At 41.1% G+C, this 16,773-nt stretch overlaps 1 protein-coding gene across 2 annotated transcripts in view; it reads right to left on the reverse strand.

Annotated features, from left to right (window-relative positions):
• Window positions 1-16,773, reverse strand: part of adamtsl3 (ADAMTS-like 3) — a 604,254-nt gene that overhangs the window by 177,478 nt on the left and 410,003 nt on the right. For both annotated transcript variants that reach the window (XM_041175078.1, XM_041175080.1), the window contains 3 exons: window positions 4,949-5,153; window positions 4,304-4,451; window positions 878-962 (listed from right to left, as the gene is read on the reverse strand). In XM_041175078.1, the coding sequence (XP_041031012.1) occupies window positions 878-962; window positions 4,304-4,451; window positions 4,949-5,153 (438 nt within the window). The remainder of the gene's footprint in view (window positions 1-877; window positions 963-4,303; window positions 4,452-4,948; window positions 5,154-16,773) is intronic.

The raw sequence follows: 16,773 nt of genomic DNA on the forward strand, positions 1-16,773 counted from the left end.
TGCACAATGGAAGCATACAGCCAATTACATTGATTGCAGGCGCAACTGGATCCCATTTTGTGGGTGCGCCAGTACTTTGTTACTAGGCTTGGCCTAAATAGCCAAGTGGTTATGGTACTGGGTTTGTAACCCCAAGATCAAGAGTTCAAATCTCACAATGGCAAACTATGAAACAATGTAACTTCATCTGAAAAAACAGATGGAAACGTGTTTGTACTCGAAAGAGTTACTTTGTTGCTAGTAGAGAGACCACCTGCTGTGTCCAGAGGCTGTTGTCTCCATGGAGGCAACCTGTCAAGGGGCCATCAGAGCAGGAGGCACCATGCCTCAAAGAGGGGTGCGCAGGCAGGAAATGCCACACCCGCAGCCTGAACAATGCACCTGGAAGAGGTTACCCTTCTGTTTTGGGGAGCCTAAAGGCTTTTCCCTAATAATTTTAACTTTAAATACATGCCTCTGAGGGTGCCTCCATGTTAAGCAGTTGCCAACCTACTTCAGCAGCGCCTACCTCTCCTGATGAGGTTGCCAAGGCTCCAGATCGGCTGGGTCTCTGATTGAGCTGACAGCATAGAGAGCCAACTTGCCACCCTCAGCAGGATGGCGAGCGTGGGGTCAGCCGATTAGGAGACAGCCCCAGGAAGATTGTGCTGTGGTGTACGTTACCTGTTACCCCATCTGGTGGCAACATTGGAGCCCCAAAGCTTGTGCGAAAGTTCAGCCCAAAGTTCAATCCTCAAAAGATCAGTATTTAATTGCACAAATTGAAGACCACTAAAACATGCTGCACAAGTACATTGGTTATGACTCTCAAAGCTATCTCACTATTAAACAAATTCTGCATTAAGCATAATGTGAAAATGAAAACCCGTGAACTCACGTTGGCTCCTCAGATGCAGCTCTAGGTTCCTGCAGTTCCTGTGCTTGCTTAATCCAGGGTACTTTAGCTTCCACAGGAAGTTTTTCTGGAAATACCATGCATATGTCAAACCCATGGGTCCCCAGACTCATTCAAAACAATAATTACATTGTACCATTCAATTAAGAATTCTTTCCTGTCAGTTTAATCGTATTAGTTCACCAACTGAAGTTCTCAAAATGTTATTGTGCATTTTAAATCAAACAGATATCCATTTTCCAGGATAACATGAGTTACTACTCCCTTGGGATAGTTACTGTCCATAGAACACGGAGACTCCTTTCTCCCCCGGCTCTGAACTCTATTATTTTTTTGACCAGTCCTCTGGGCTCTCTATTAATCGTAACCTATTTAGATTATTCTAAAAGCAGCTCAGTAGAGTACCAGTGACATAGTTAGTCAATTACACAGATAACACCACAGGCTTTGCAAATACACTGCAGAATTTTCATGCAAATGCATAATATATCCGTAAGGAATTCCTGCCTTCAGTATATAATAAGAATTCTGCCTTTCGATTAGAGATTTGCAAATTCCATCATTTAAGAAGGGAGGGAAAAACCAGGTAGCTTTAGGCCTGTCAGTTTAATATCAATTGTAGGGAATTTACTAGAATCTATCATTAAGAGAGAGAGAGAAAGCGAGAGAGAGAGAAAGAAAGCACTTGGATAGTTATTCGTTAATTATCGAAGTTCAGCATGGATTTCTGAAGGGCAGGTCAATTCTGAGGAGGTCACAAGGAGATGAACAGGTGTTATATGCCAGGTGGCAATTGCCGGGCTGACCAAATCCCAAAGGGAAACTTGGTAAAGCTATTACACCAATTTGCAATTTGTATTTATTACAAGAGGTATGTGTACTAAAGTCAGAAGTAAGGATTCACTACCACTTTTGGAGGTTAAGTATTAAATTAAAACATTTCTTAACAAAAGAAAAGAAAACTTAATCTCAAGATTAAAGTTACACAATTAAATTTAGTCATACACCATTTCACAAAAGATTTCTACTTAGCTAGACTCACAAATAAACACCCTTTTCCAGGCAACAGTCCCTATAGGCTCTTAATCTATAAAAATCCAGTAATATTACCACAAGGCAGCCACTGTTGCTATAGGGGAGCATTTCACAGGCTTCTCTCTCCCTCTCATCGACAATGGAAATACAAGGCTTGTAACAAAACCTTGTTTTCTGGAACAATCAAACACTTCTCTGGGGTGACTAGAGGCTGCTTACTTCACTGATCTGTCCTCGCACAGCACACTTCAAGATCTCACATGGTGACCCACACCATACAGCTTTCAATCTTTCCTTAATTATGTTTTTTTGTTCCTTCATCTGTAATTCCATTGTCTTAACTTTCTTTGGAGGCCCTCTCTCCCAGAATATAAATTTTTTTCATGTTGTCTTTATGGCCACTACTTGCAGAAAAATAAACTTAATCACTTTGCTTTATTTATTTATGATCTTTGGCAGTTGTAAAGCTTCTTTTCAATTCTCTTTGAAATTAAACAATTAAAAATTCAACTCCTCATTTATCTCCTAATGCAAATTCCTATTCATGTTGTATTTACTGGTATCCCATCTTAGCTTGTTCATCTCCACTTCAAAATGCCTGCTTTTACCTAACCCTTTGATGATTTAAATCTTGCAGTCTGACTGTCTTCAGTTTAATTAAATTAGTCACACACACACATACACACAGCCCCCACAAGTCTGCTTCACAGTATCCCACAGTAATATTGGAAAAAAATTATATTTTTCTTTACACAGGAGAGCAACTCATGATGTTTCAACAGAAAATGCTGGAAATACTCAGGAGGTCTGGCAGCATCTGTGGATAGAGAATCAGAGTTAATGTTTCAGGTCGATGACTTATCATCAGAACTCAAGTTAGAACCAGAATGGAAGAGGGTGGTTACCATATTGCTAATGTTGAGGCAACAAAAAAGCAATTGGGAAGTCAATAATAGTGGAGAAAAAGTAAAGTTAAGTGGTAGTGGCATGCCAATAGAAGCTGGCTGAATATTTGCAGACAATGTTGCTGCATGCTGATGACACCTCTTACAGCACTCATGAATTAGCTGGTAGCTAGCACAAAAGGGAGGTGGTTGTGGTTGTTGGAGTCGGTCATCTCAGCTCCAGAACATCACTACAGCGGTTCCTCATTAATCTTCAGCTGCTTCATCAATGACCTTCTGTCCATCATAAAGTCAGAAGTGTTCACTGATGACTACATAACGTTCTGCACCATTTGCGACTCCTCAGATACTGAAGCAGTTCATATCCAAATGCAGTAAGAATTGGACAATATTCAGGCTGGGGCTGACAAGAGGCAAGTAACATTCACATCACACAAGTGCCAGGCAATGACCATCTCCAACAAGAGAGAATCTAACCATCGCCCCTTGACGTTCAATGGCATTATCATCATTGAATCCCCCACTATCAACATCCTGGGGGTTACCACTGACAAACTGAACTGGACTAGCCATATAAATACTGTAGCTACAAGAGCAAGTCACAGGTTAGGAATTCTGTGATGAGTAACTTACCTCCCAATTCCCCAAAGCCTGTCCACTATCTACAAGGCACAAGCCAGGAGTGTGATGGAATACTCTCCACCTGCCTGGATGAATGCAGCTCCCGCAACACTCAATAAACTCGACACCATCCAGGGCAAAACAGCCTGCTTGATTGGCACCACATCCACAAACATTCATTTCCTCCACCACCGATGCACAGTAGTAGCAGTGTGTACCATTTATAAGATGCACTGCAGGAATTCACCAAGGCTGCATAGACAGCACCTTCCAAACCCATGACCCCTACCATCTAGAAGGACAAGGACAGCCAATAGACGGGAACACCACCACCTGGAAGTTCCCCTCCAAGTCACTCACCATCCTGAGTTGGAAATATATCACTGTTCCTTCACTGTTGCTGGGTCAAAATCCTGGAATTCCCTCCCTAACAGCACTGTGGGTGTACATACACCACATGGACTGCAGTGGTTCAAGAAGTCAGCTCACCACCACCTTCTCAAGGTCATCTTGCAATGGCCAATAAATGCTGGCCCAGCCAGCGAAGCCCACATCACATGAATGAATAAAAAAAATGCTGAGGGGTCCTATTTCAAAAAGAGCAGTAGGAACAGAAGACTGAAAGATCATAAAAATGATAAACGTTTCATAAAACATGACATACATAATACTAAAAGGAAACCACAATTTAGCTTTATCGACAAAATTACTAAACACATTGCTATTGGATCTTTAGAATGTAATTGTACACATGTTCAGTCTATTTAATCATTCCTCCAAGTTAGCAGGTTGTAGAGGAATAGAGTTGTCATACAGAGAGCAATAAAGCATTTTGTTATAAAATTACCTTTTGTTTTGTAACATGGAATTAGCACAGTGCACTCCTCCTTTATGTGTGGTTTGAGCTGCGAGTTACACCCCCCAGTGTGTTGCCCTCTGTAGTCTATACATAGTACAACTCTGTACCGCAGGCCTCGTCCACATGTTACTGTGCACTGTAAGGAAACGCAGAGATTCTTAACAGCTTCTTGCTCATAAAAAAGAGTAGTTATCAGTTGTTAAAACAGTCTAATTAATGGCATTCTTGTCTTTCATTTACATTTCAAAAAAGGATATTTCACTCCAGTGTTAGTTAAGGTGTTAGTTTCATTTTATACATATTATGAAACAACTTAGACTAGCACATTCTATCTTCTCTCCATAATACTTATATTAACATTGAACAAGGCTCACTTTTTTGAGTGTCCATTTCTTACAGTTATCAAAATTTTCTCATTAAAATGTTGAAGTATCGGTTTTCATCATTGAAAATATGAGCTCAGATTTTACCATTGGAGAGCTTTAACACTGGCAGAGAACCAAGTGAGGTAACACTGGCATATAAATAATACCAGTTAGAAAATCTGAGTTGTTGACAGATTTAATTTACGCAGGGATAACTGATTAATCAACAAAATTATACAGTAAAGAGATAAAAAAAAGTGTATCTTACTGGTGACCATTCCATGGCAATCCATTTTGGGCAGTCAAAAAGGTTGCAGTTTTGAATTACTGCAGGTTTAAAAGCATACATGCACTTCCATTCCTCAACTGGAATAATTTCACCAAACATGTTCTCTTCAACACAAGGAACACTTCGAGTTTGTATTCCACCTCCACAGAAAACTGAACATGCAGTCCAAGGGTTGCTTTCCCAGCTGGTAAAATAAAACACAGTCCAATAAACATCATCAGAATAAACTTGTGTGCGTTAGAAGATCTTTCCTGATATTGCCCATTGGGAGTGAAAACCCGGAATTCATCTTCCGATGTTCACTGCAGATTTGAAGGAACACATTGCTATGTTAAAGCATGTATCACTAAGGTAATGCATCACATAACTGACGTGTTAAAACATTTACTGATACTGAAAGATATGAGCTTCGTATTGAGAATATTTGTAAATCTACCAATTCACAGAAGTTGCTTTGTTACTTTAAGATTTCTTCAAAGGTGCTGTTCCCAGCAAGCCATCTTGTCCAATGGGAGTGCAAGTTAGGGAATGGATGTTAATGTCGTAGCTCTTTCTCTGATCCTGTCAAGTAAGACTCAACCTTTCTGTTTCTGGCCTCCTCCCCAAATCCACTGCAACCATTCAAGCATTCACCACATTGCACTAAAAAAAGGCTGGATAGCAAGTTGATGATTGGCTCTGTAACAGTCTCACCAATGATCATCACAAGAAGTTGCAGTGATCCTAACAAATTTATTCATGGGTACAAATCTTAACTTATTTTATCTCAAACAACTATGCTACAATTTTAATTTTACCTGCACATTTGTTAGGAAGCACCTTTCTATGCATTTATGCAGTGCCTTTTCATATCCCAAGGACTTGTAATGCACAAGCAATGGGTCACATTTGAAGTGCAGTTGCTGTTACAATGGCTCCTGTATTGCCAATATGCACAAAGCAAAGTCCCACAAACACCAAGTGAATGAATGAGCACATATCTTGTCATGAACACTGAACTTTACAAAATGATTATGTTTTAAAATGTCCCTTAAACTTAAAGTAAACCAGATAGTTCTGAAAACTGGGACGGTGAATTCCTGGTAATCACCTCAGTTTGTAGAAATGCCAATGTGATCCCAGGTTGCCATGGGGAAAGAAACTCAAATAGAAACCCACTTAGGTGTCAAGTGGCAGTTTTAGCACTTTTTCACAGGAGGTCACAGAACAGAAGAAAAGCTGCTGCTGAGAAACAGGCAGCAGAGAGAACAAAAGCTGCTATGGAGAAGCAGGAAGAACTGATTGCATTACAGAGCAAGCAGGATACTTGTAAGGGGTCAGTTTCTGTTCACAGGAAAGGGAACAGAACAGAACAGACGGGACTGTTAAAGATTTAGAGAATGGGGATTCATTGACATGCCCCCTGCTGGTGATAATCGGACCTGGAAAACTCATGCAACGTAGAATGGGTGTCGAAGGACACTGAGGGATTTGACCTGGCACGGTGAAGAGAGGTGAACCCTTTGCTGAAGAGCTGGGAGTGACTTTGAGAGTGTATCTTTAATGTTTAATATCTGCCAGAATGGTGGTGTAGAGTAAGAGCGTTTTGCAAAGCATATTTCAGCTGCATTAGTTGGTTAACAAGCAATGCACCTTTTTCTTTACCTTGATGTATCAAATTTCCTGTTAATTGGTATTTGATTTATGTTGATTTTAGTTTGTTGCAATAAAGTTTTAAGAAGTGAAATCCTGTCCACCAGTTTCTTTCTGTTGGCATCGCAGGAATTTCTTTAAAAATGTCATCAGGCTCTAACAATCTCTAATACAAAAGCAAGATACAGCAAATGCTGAAAATTTGAAATATAAAATAAAATACTCACATGGCCAGGCAACGTGTGTGGGGAGGAGAGCAGCATTAACATTTTAGGCTGGTGAACCTTCATCAGGCGTGGACAGCGTTACAGATGGAACAGATTTTAAGCAACAGCAGAGGTGGGGAAAGTGGGGATGGGAGTAAAGAAAAGAAAGGGAGGTTTGAGAGAGGGTGAAAAGCAGGAGACGTTAAATTACAAAAGAGATGATGGTAACAGGCAAAAGGAGGTGGTAACAGGACAAGTGTGCCTAGAGGAGGTGTAAATGGGAGTCACATAATCATTGCCAGTGGCTGCTGTCCGGAAAAGTGGGGGCAATGGCTGTGATCTGAAATTGTTGAACTCAATGTAGCATTCAAAAGGTTTTAAAGTTCCTAATTAAAGGATGCGGTACTTCAAAAAAAATGCTTTCATGGGGCGTGGGTGTCGCTAGCTAGGCCAGAATTTATGTTGCCCATTCGTAATTGCCTTTGACAAGGTGGTGAGGAGCTGCCTTTTTGAACCACTGCAGTCCATGTAGTGTAGGTACACCCATAGTGCTGTGGAGGGTTCTCGGATTTTGACCCAGTGACAGTGAAGGAACGGCGATTTATTTCCAAGCCAGGAAGGTGGCTTGGAGGGGAACTTGCAGGTGGTGCTGTTCCTATGCATCTGCTTCCCTTGTCATTCTAGGCGGTAGAGGTCACGAGATTGGAAGGTGCTGTCAAAGGAGCCTTGGTGAGTGGATCCTCAAACTTCCATTGAAACACTGCAGGAGACCAAGAATTGAGGGGTCAGAGTTGGGATCAAAATGACAGGGCTGAACTGCACTGAAACTCAGGGTCATTCATGCGAGTAAATGGGTGTGTGCAGCAAATCGATCAGCCAATATGCACAGAATCTTTACAGTGCAGAAGGAGGCCATTCGGCCTATCAAATCTGCACTGGCTCTCTGAAAGAGTATTCTATCTAGTCCCACTCCCCTGCCCTGTCCCCATAACTCTGCACGTTCTTTCTTTTCAGTTAACAATCCAATTCCCTTTTGAATAGCTAGATTGAAGCTGCCCCCGCCACCCTCTCAGGAAGCTCATTCTGGGTGAAAAGATTTTTCCTCACATCACTTCTACTCCTTTTGTAAACCATTTTAAATCTCTGCCCTCTAGTTCTTGATGTTCTCTTGAGTGGGAACAGTTTCTCACTATTTACCCTGTCCATGCCCCTCAGAATCTTGAATACCTTTATCAAGTCTCCTCTCAGCCTTTTTTTCTCCAAGGAAAACAGCCCCAATCTCTCCAGTCTATCCTCATAGCTACAGTTCTTTATCCCTGGGATCATTCTGTGACTCTCCTCTGTACTCTCTCCAATGCCTTCACATCCTTCCTCAAGTATGGCGCCCAGAACTGGATGCAGTACTCCAGATGTGGCCTAACTAGTGTCTTACACAAGTTCAACATGACCTCCTTACTTTTGTACTCAATGCCCCTACCAATAAAGCCTCAGATACTAAATACTTTAACTGCTCTCTCAACATGCTCTGCCATTTTCAATGACTTATGTACACATACACTGAGGTCCTTGTGTTCCTGCACCTCTTTTAAAGTGTCTCCCTTTATTTTATACTGCATTTGGTTTTCCTAATGTAGAGGAGACTGCATCATGACAGTGAATACAGTATACTAAATTGAAAGTATAAGTACATTACTGTTTCACCTTGAGGGAGTGCTCCAGGAGCCTGGATGGTGGGAAAGAAAGGCCTCCTGACTCATATCTAAGGATGCTACCAAATGAACCGAACCTCAAGTGTCAGCAACTATAATAATTAGGGAGGATCGTTTAATCGAAGGAAAATAGAGTTGTGTTTCATTATTTATAAGCATATCTCTTCTAACCTCCATCAGATTAAATGCTTGTATCAGAACTATATAACATACAAACATATGAATTAGGAGCAGGAGTAGGCCACTCAGCACCTCAAGTCTGCTCCGCCATTCAATAAGATCATGGTTGATCTGACTGTAACTTCACTTCCACATTGCTGCCTACCCTGATAACTTTTCATCCTCTTGGTTATCAAAAATCTATCTACCTCTGTCTTAAAAACATCCAAAGGCTGTGTTTCCACCGCCTTTTGAGGAAGAGAGTTCCAAAGACTCTTAACCCTCAGAAATAATTTCTCCTCATCTCTGTCTTAAATGAATGACCTCTTATTTTTAAACAATGACCCCTAGTTCTAAATTCTCCCACAAGAGGCAACATCTTTTCCACATCTACCTTATATGTTTCAATCAAGTCACCTCTTACTCTTCTCATCTCCAACAGATACATTCTAGTCTGTCCAACCTTTCCTCATACCAAGGTTCAAAGTAGCATGTTCTTTAAAAAAAAATGCTATATATTCTTTGATGGGGTATGGGTGTCATTGGCAAGATCGACATTTGTTGCCCATCCTTAATTGAACAGAGTTGCTTGCTAGGCCATTTCAGAGGGCAGTTAAGAGTCAACCGCATTGCTGTAGGTCTCATGTCACATGTAGGCCAGACCAGATAAGGATGGCAGATTTCCTTCCCTAAAGGACATTAGATAACCAGATGGGTTTTTGTAACAATTGGTGACAGTTTCATGGTAACCATAACCAAGACTAGCTTTATATTCCAGATTTAATTAATAGAATTTACATTCCACCAGCTGCCACAGTGGGATTTGAACCCATGGCCCCAGAGCATTGGCCTGGGGGCTCCAGATTACTAGCCCAGTGACATTACCATTATGCCACCATCTTCCCAGTTATGTAATATAATTTATTTAGTTACAACTGCTACCTAAGGAGCACAGTGCAAAACTAGCAATGAACTCCTGGGGAGATCTGAAATACACACAACTTGTGATAATGAGGGTAACAGGATAGATGGGTAGCAGAGCAGCTGCCTCAGCAACCATATGGTCTGAGTTTCAGCTGTGGGACTGTTGCCATTTGAATGTGTCTGCCACTGCGGGGCATGTTTCTGGTTAATTTTCTGTTTGGACGCTATTTGGGATGCCAAGGAACATCTGGAATCTTAACTTTACAGTCAGGGAAAGCTAACGTAATCATATCCTTCTGTAAGCCAATCATAGCAATACTGAAAGCAGTTCTGATGGAACCTGCGCTCCAGATTGATCTATCCTGCTTGCTGCAGTGCTTAGCCTGTTAACAAACGGCCTTTCTGAAACAGATAAGAAGCTAGTTGGACCCAAAGACTTCTCTTTAAAAAAATGTTATTCTTTGATTCACATATAATGGCTCCAAAATTGTAGACTGCAATTCCCCTCTCTGATGGTCGAATAATCCTCCTCAGCAGGTACAGATTTTCTGGTCAATGATTATATTGCTGTTTGTCAGCCCTCACTGTGCACAAATTGGTTGCCATATTTTCCATATTATAACGTGACTACACTTCAAAAGAAAAAAGTACTTCATTAGCTGTAAAGCACTTTGGAACGTCCTGAGGTCATATGTCTTTTTTGCCCTGAGCAAACTTAGACCATACTCATTTACAAATGACCAGAGACTACACTTGCAATGTGAAATATCCAAACACATTTGCATCAAATGCTTCTCTGCTAAATAAGCAGGTTAACACCTCAGTTTTAATGGCTGAGGATAAAAATTGATCCAAGTAATTATGCAATCAGTATTATAATCTTGCTCAAAGTAATTTTCAAACAATATCAGTGTGCTATTTAATAGATAGTCTTGTTTTTATGTCACTAATTCTTTCCTAATTTGAGTTCTATATATTATGGACCCTTGACTTGCAATTTTTTAAAACAATATCTCACAATTATTTCCTTTGTACATAAGATCCACTTGCTTAAATACATTTATTTGCACGAACTGGCAAATTGACTCCCACCAGATTAGTTACGTTTTTTTTTTACAGTTTGGACTCATGACCTAACCAGCTCCAATTAAAATGCCAGATAAGTATTTGTGCAATTTTTAAAGCAAAAATCCCAAAAGTGAGTGATAAAATCAAGCATGAAATGACATGAGTGTTTCAGTCATTTGTGCAGACGTTTTATCTGAGAAATAATGGATTATGGAAAAGTAAATGCTTGCTCCAACAGATTGTGCTCTGGGATAAACCAATCCATTTTGAACAGGATTGGAAACTTAAGTATTGAACCACTTTTGGCATTACATCACTCTGAAGGAGATGGGAAATAATCTTCTATTCTTTGCCCGTAAGCAGGTACAGCCCACAGTGCCATAACCTTCACAAGGAGTAGAATGAGGAGGCAGGTCCTGAATCCATCCCAGACAGGACAGGGATCAAATCCCGTGCTGTTGGCACCAATCTGATCAACAATGGCAGTCCAGCCAACTGAACCAACCAGCACCCTGACCATCCTCTCCCTAAAAGGGGTCCAAGTTGCAATGGCAACATGTACTTTTATTTGCACATTGTAGCCTGGAGCTATGAATATTGACTGTTGAGGCTCCAGCATTCTTTCCTTCACATGGCTGACCAGGAATCTCTCCCACTCTTCGTGCCTGCCATTGGCATTGTCAACCTGTTTATCCACATTATGAATGCACCTTCCTGGGGTGGGAGTTGAACCCGGAGCTTCTGGTTCGGAGGCAGGGACACTACTCACTGCACCACAAGAACTCCAGAAGGGAAATACAGCAAATGATACAAGTGGAAATAAATAAATCAGTTCTTCTGTTGAGGTGAGTAGGACGTTACTCTGAGGAAGCAGATAGCAGGAGCTTTCATGTTAGGTAATGCATTTATGGAAGGCTAACAAAGCAAGGGAAAAGACAGTAAATGGTAGGTTACTGACAAGTGCAGAGGAACAGTGGGACCTTGGAGTCTATGTCCACAGATCTCTGAGGGTGACTGGACAGTGAATAAGGTGGTAAAGGCGGCATGGTCAAGAAGGCATATGGGATACTTGCATAGAATATAAGAGCTGAGAGGTTATGCTGGAACTGCATAAAACACCAGTTAGGCCACAGGTGGAATGCTGCATGCGTTCTGGTCACAGTATACAGGAATAGAGGCCTGGACTGGAGAATTGTAGTTGTGAGAAAAGTTTGGATAGGTTAGGGTTGTTTTATTTGGAACAGAGGAGGCTGAGGGGATACCTAATTGAAACATATAAAATTATGAGGGGTCTAGATAGAGTGGGGAATCTTGCGGCACAGTGGGTAGCATCCCAGCTTCTGTGTTCTGGGTACAAGTCCCACTCCAAGTGCAGAAGTTTACGACCTTGTTGTGGTGAGAGTGGGAACATAAAACGTGGCGAGCCGTCCAAACGTCCATTGACTTCGGCAGGACTGTAAAATCCTGCCAGCATAAAATTCCGCCCCACAACTTCATGGCCAAGGAAGGTGCATTCATGACGCAGCTGAACAGGTGGAGTATCAACTTGTGAATCCTTCTAACACACGCCAATGGTAGGCAGAGAGAGCGGGAGAGACTCCTGGTCAGCCATGTGATGAAAAGAAAATTGGAGCCTTGATCATCACTGCCTGTAACCCCAGGCTACATCATGTATGTAAAAGTGCAAGTTGCCACAGAAGCTCGGATTCCTTGATGAGGGGGGAACAGTTGCTCACTTGGCTGGAAGTGTGTGGTGTGGATCAAATTTGTGCCAAAAGCACGAGGTGCAATCCCTATTCCGACTTGGGTGGATTTAAGGCCTACTTTCTTACCTACCCAGCACTGTGGGTTAGACCTGCCTTTGGGCAGAGAACCGAAGAAGACTGAATAGATAGCAAGGCCCTATTCCCCTTGGTCCATAACCTGGAAACTTTGATATGGGGCAAGAGGTAGAGGGTTCAGAAGGGATTCAAGGGGAAACACTTTCACCCAGAAGTGTTCCGGAACTCTTTGCCTCAAAAGATGGTAGAAATGAAAAACCCTCATAACGTAAAATGTTCGTAGATATGCACATGAAGTAACATAACCTACAGGGTATGGACTGAGAGTGGGAAGTGGGATTAAGCCAGATGGCTACTTTTCAACTGCCATAGATACGAGGAGCCCAATGGTCTCCTTCCATGCTGTAAACTTCTGAGACTCTACAATAATTCTTTCCCGGGTGAGATGGACTCATTCATGAAGGACTGTTTTACTGCATCTGCTTAGCAACAGTTCTATTTAATAAGTGAAGAAGTGATAAGACAGCAAATCAGCGCAGATAATGATCCAATTTTGAGTACAAATAACATTTGAGGACTATTGAACTTTATGGTCAAAAAGTCATAATTTGTTTTCATGTTAACTGATTTCAAAAATATTTGCTAAATAAATCACATATGGGGCAAACACCACTTAAACTGGACTGGTGAAATCATAAATGTAAAAAATATTTCAGACAGCTGCAGCACACAAAACACAAGTAAGATTGGAAGCCATCTGTGCCTCAGGGCAGCACATTAGCAATCCACTCCACTTACTCAAACACTCAAAAACAGACAGACCACAACAAAACCTCAAATGGAAATAAACGCAACTAATTAAATTAGAGGTAAGATCATGCTGAATTAGACTGACTTACTGAAACAATGAAGACAGGAGGAATGAAAAATGGTTTTAAAAAGCCAAATAGCAAAGGAACCAACTGAAAAAAAATTGTTAGCAGCAACTGAAAGGACTTAAATCCGATTTCCTGTTGGCCATTTTTATAACAAGCTTGTCAGCACCTAGTAGCTGGTATAGAGCGGTTAGAAAGTGAGCTGCCACATTCAAAATCTAAACATGAAAAGAAATACAAACAGAAACATTAATCAATATTGTGAGAAACAAAATGTAAAATTGTATTCTGGTACACTTGACAATAAAAATACCTTGGTTAGAGTAACATTATACCCATATTATTCCTCCATATAATACATTGCGCAGCAAGTGTAGTTGTAATTATATACTCATACATATCCATATATTCTCTTACTCATGTCCGATAGGGCTAAAACCTGGTATTGAAATCAACTGACAGTAAATGAGTAGATGTTTATTATCCCCAAATCTGGTAACCAGTACTTTATGTGCACTTGATTAAAGAGCCGAAAGGTGCTACACATAGTCCCATGACCTTCATCAATATAATTCTGGGCTGGTTGACAGAATTACAGAATTGTTACAGCACAGGAGGCGGCCTTTGGCCTATCACGTTTGCACTGGTTTTCTGAACCAGCATTTCACTTAGTGCCATTCTCCTGCCTTCCCCATAACTCTGCACATTCTTCCCTTCCAGATAACAGACTAACTACTTTCCAAATGCTGCAATTCAACCTGCTTCCACCACACTCTCAGGCAGTGTATTCCAGATCTTAACCATTTGCTCCATGATAAAGTTCTTTGTCATATCACTTCTGCTTCTTTTGCCAGATTATCCTTTAATTTAAAGGAGATTGGTTTTTAATTCCAAGAGACTCCAGGGCAATTCTGGAAGGCTGGCAACCCTGCATGTACAGACTGCGCCTAACACTTTCCTTTTGCGATCCCTACCAAACTGTCCTTCCTTCAAACAGGCCTTATTTACCATATTTCAACTCTTTCTTGGACTCGAACTCAAGTTCTGTCGAAGGGTCATGAGGACTCGAAACGTCAACTCTTTTCTTCTCCACCGATGCTGCCAGACCTGCTGAGTTTTTCCAGGTAATTCTGTTTTTGTTTCTTATCTACCATATCTATTTGGTGTTTCACCTGCAACCTGGATGAAACAGGTAGGTTTCTATTTGATGAAAATTCAAGCACAGGTGTCAGCCAAAGCTGTGATATGAACCCAGGCACTCCAGCTTGCAATGCAAATCAGCATAAACAGTTCTCAGCTCCTAGTGATGTACTTCACAGCCAACAATACAAGAGCAATCAACACCAACAACTTATATTTAAGTAGCACCAAGGCCCTTCCCAGAAGCGTCATCAAACAAGATTTGTCACTGAGCCGCAGGAGGAGATTTTAGGACAGGTGATCAAAAGAGTTAGGTTTTAAGAGTCATCTTCAAGGAGGAGAAGGAGAGGGAGATGGAGAAGTGGAGGTTTGGGGAGGGAATTCCAAAGATTAGGACCTTTGCAACTGAAGGCACAGTCACCATCGACAAGGGACTCACATATGCAGCCCAATTTGTCATCTTTGACGATTTTATCCTGCCTGTCAACACTGGGGCATCCAAGTGAAGGAATAAACAAGTTAGGTAATCCGATACATGATGAGAGGATCATTACTTTCTAATCATAGGGGATTTAAATATCCTCAGGATGCAATGGAGGAAATACCAGAAAAGAGGTCTGAAAGCAACTACACTGAAATGGACATGGACTGCTTTCTTGTGCAACTTGTGAAATGGCTAATATAATATAAAATAATAACAGAAAATGCTGGAAAAACTCAGCAGGTCTGGCAGCATCTGTGGATCAGAGAGTTAACATTTCGAGTCTGGATGGCGCTTCTTCAGAATCAGACCTGCTGAGTTTTTCCCACATTTTCTGTTTTTATTTTAGATTTCCAGAATCCACAGTATTTGCTCTTAGTTAAGTGAAACTTCTACTTTAGTAAATGTTATTGTGAAGGACGAGGGGTAAAAAGGGGTATGTTTAACAAAACAGAAGCATGCAAACATTATTAACATTCGAATTAATTCTACTTTCTTGTTTACCCAATATACCATCGACTCTCATCAATCAAGAATCTATCTAAAACAAAAATAAAAATACCTGGAAAAACTCAGCAGGTCTGGCAGCATCTGCGGAGAGGAACACAGTTAACGTTTTGAGTCCGTATGACTCTTCAACAGAAGTAAGTAAAAATAGAAAAGAGGTGAAATATAAGCTGCTTTAAGGGGGGTGGGACAGGTAAAGCTGGATAGAGGGCCAGTGATAGGTGGAGACAGCCAAAAGATGTCATAGACAAAAAGACAAAGAGGTGTTGAAGGTGGTGATATTATCTAAGGAATGTGCTAATTAAGGGTAGAAAGCAGGATGAGCAAGGTACAGATAGCCCTAGTGGGGGTGGGGTGAAGGGAAGGGATTGAAATAGGCTAAAAGGTAGAGATAAAACAATGGATGGAAATACATTTAAAAATAATGGAAGTAGGTGGGAAAAGAAAAATCTATATAAATTATTGGAAAAAAAGGGGGGGAATCAGGGAATCAGAAAGGGGGTGGGGATGGAGGAGAGAGTTCATGATCTAAAATTGTTGAACTCAATGTTAAGTCTGGAAGGCTGTAAAGTGCCTAATCGGAAGATGAGGTGCTGTTCCTCCAGTTTGCATTGAGCTTCACTGGAACAATGCCTTCAACACCTCTTTGTCCTTTTGTCTATGACATCTTTTGGCTATCTCCACCTATCACTGGCCCTCTATCCAGCTCTGCCACCCCACTCCCGACTTTAACCAGCTTATATGTCACCTCTTTTCTATTTTTACTTAGTTTTGTTGAAGAGTCAGTCATACGGACTCGAAACTTTAACTGTGCTCCTCTCCACAGATGCTGCCAGACCTGCTAAGTTTTTCCAGGTATTTTTATTTTTGTTTTGGATTTCCAGCATCCGCAATTTTTTTTGCTTTTATCTAAGAATCTATCTAACTCAGCCTTAAACAAGTTCAATGGCTTTGCCTCCATTGCTCTCTGGGGAAGAGAATTCCACAGATTAACGACCCTCTAAGAGAAAAGACACTCTTTATCTCCACCTTAAATGGGAGGCCCCTTATTTTTAAACGGTGTCCATTAGTTCTAGTATCTCCCACAAGAGGAAACATCCTTTCAGCATCCAGCCTGTCAAGTCTCCTCAGCATCTTGTTTGTTTCAATAAGATCATCTCTCAATCTTCTAAACTCCAACAGATACAGGCCCAGCCTGTCAAACCTTTCCTCGTAAAATAGCCCCTTCATCCCAGGAATCAGCTGAGTAATCCTTCTCTGCACTGCCCCCAATGTAATTATATTCTTTCTTAAATAAGGAGACCAAAATTATATACAATATT

The sequence above is a fragment of the Carcharodon carcharias genome, chromosome 26 (genome assembly GCF_017639515.1).
Source record: "Carcharodon carcharias isolate sCarCar2 chromosome 26, sCarCar2.pri, whole genome shotgun sequence".
NCBI lineage: Eukaryota > Metazoa > Chordata > Chondrichthyes > Lamniformes > Lamnidae > Carcharodon > Carcharodon carcharias.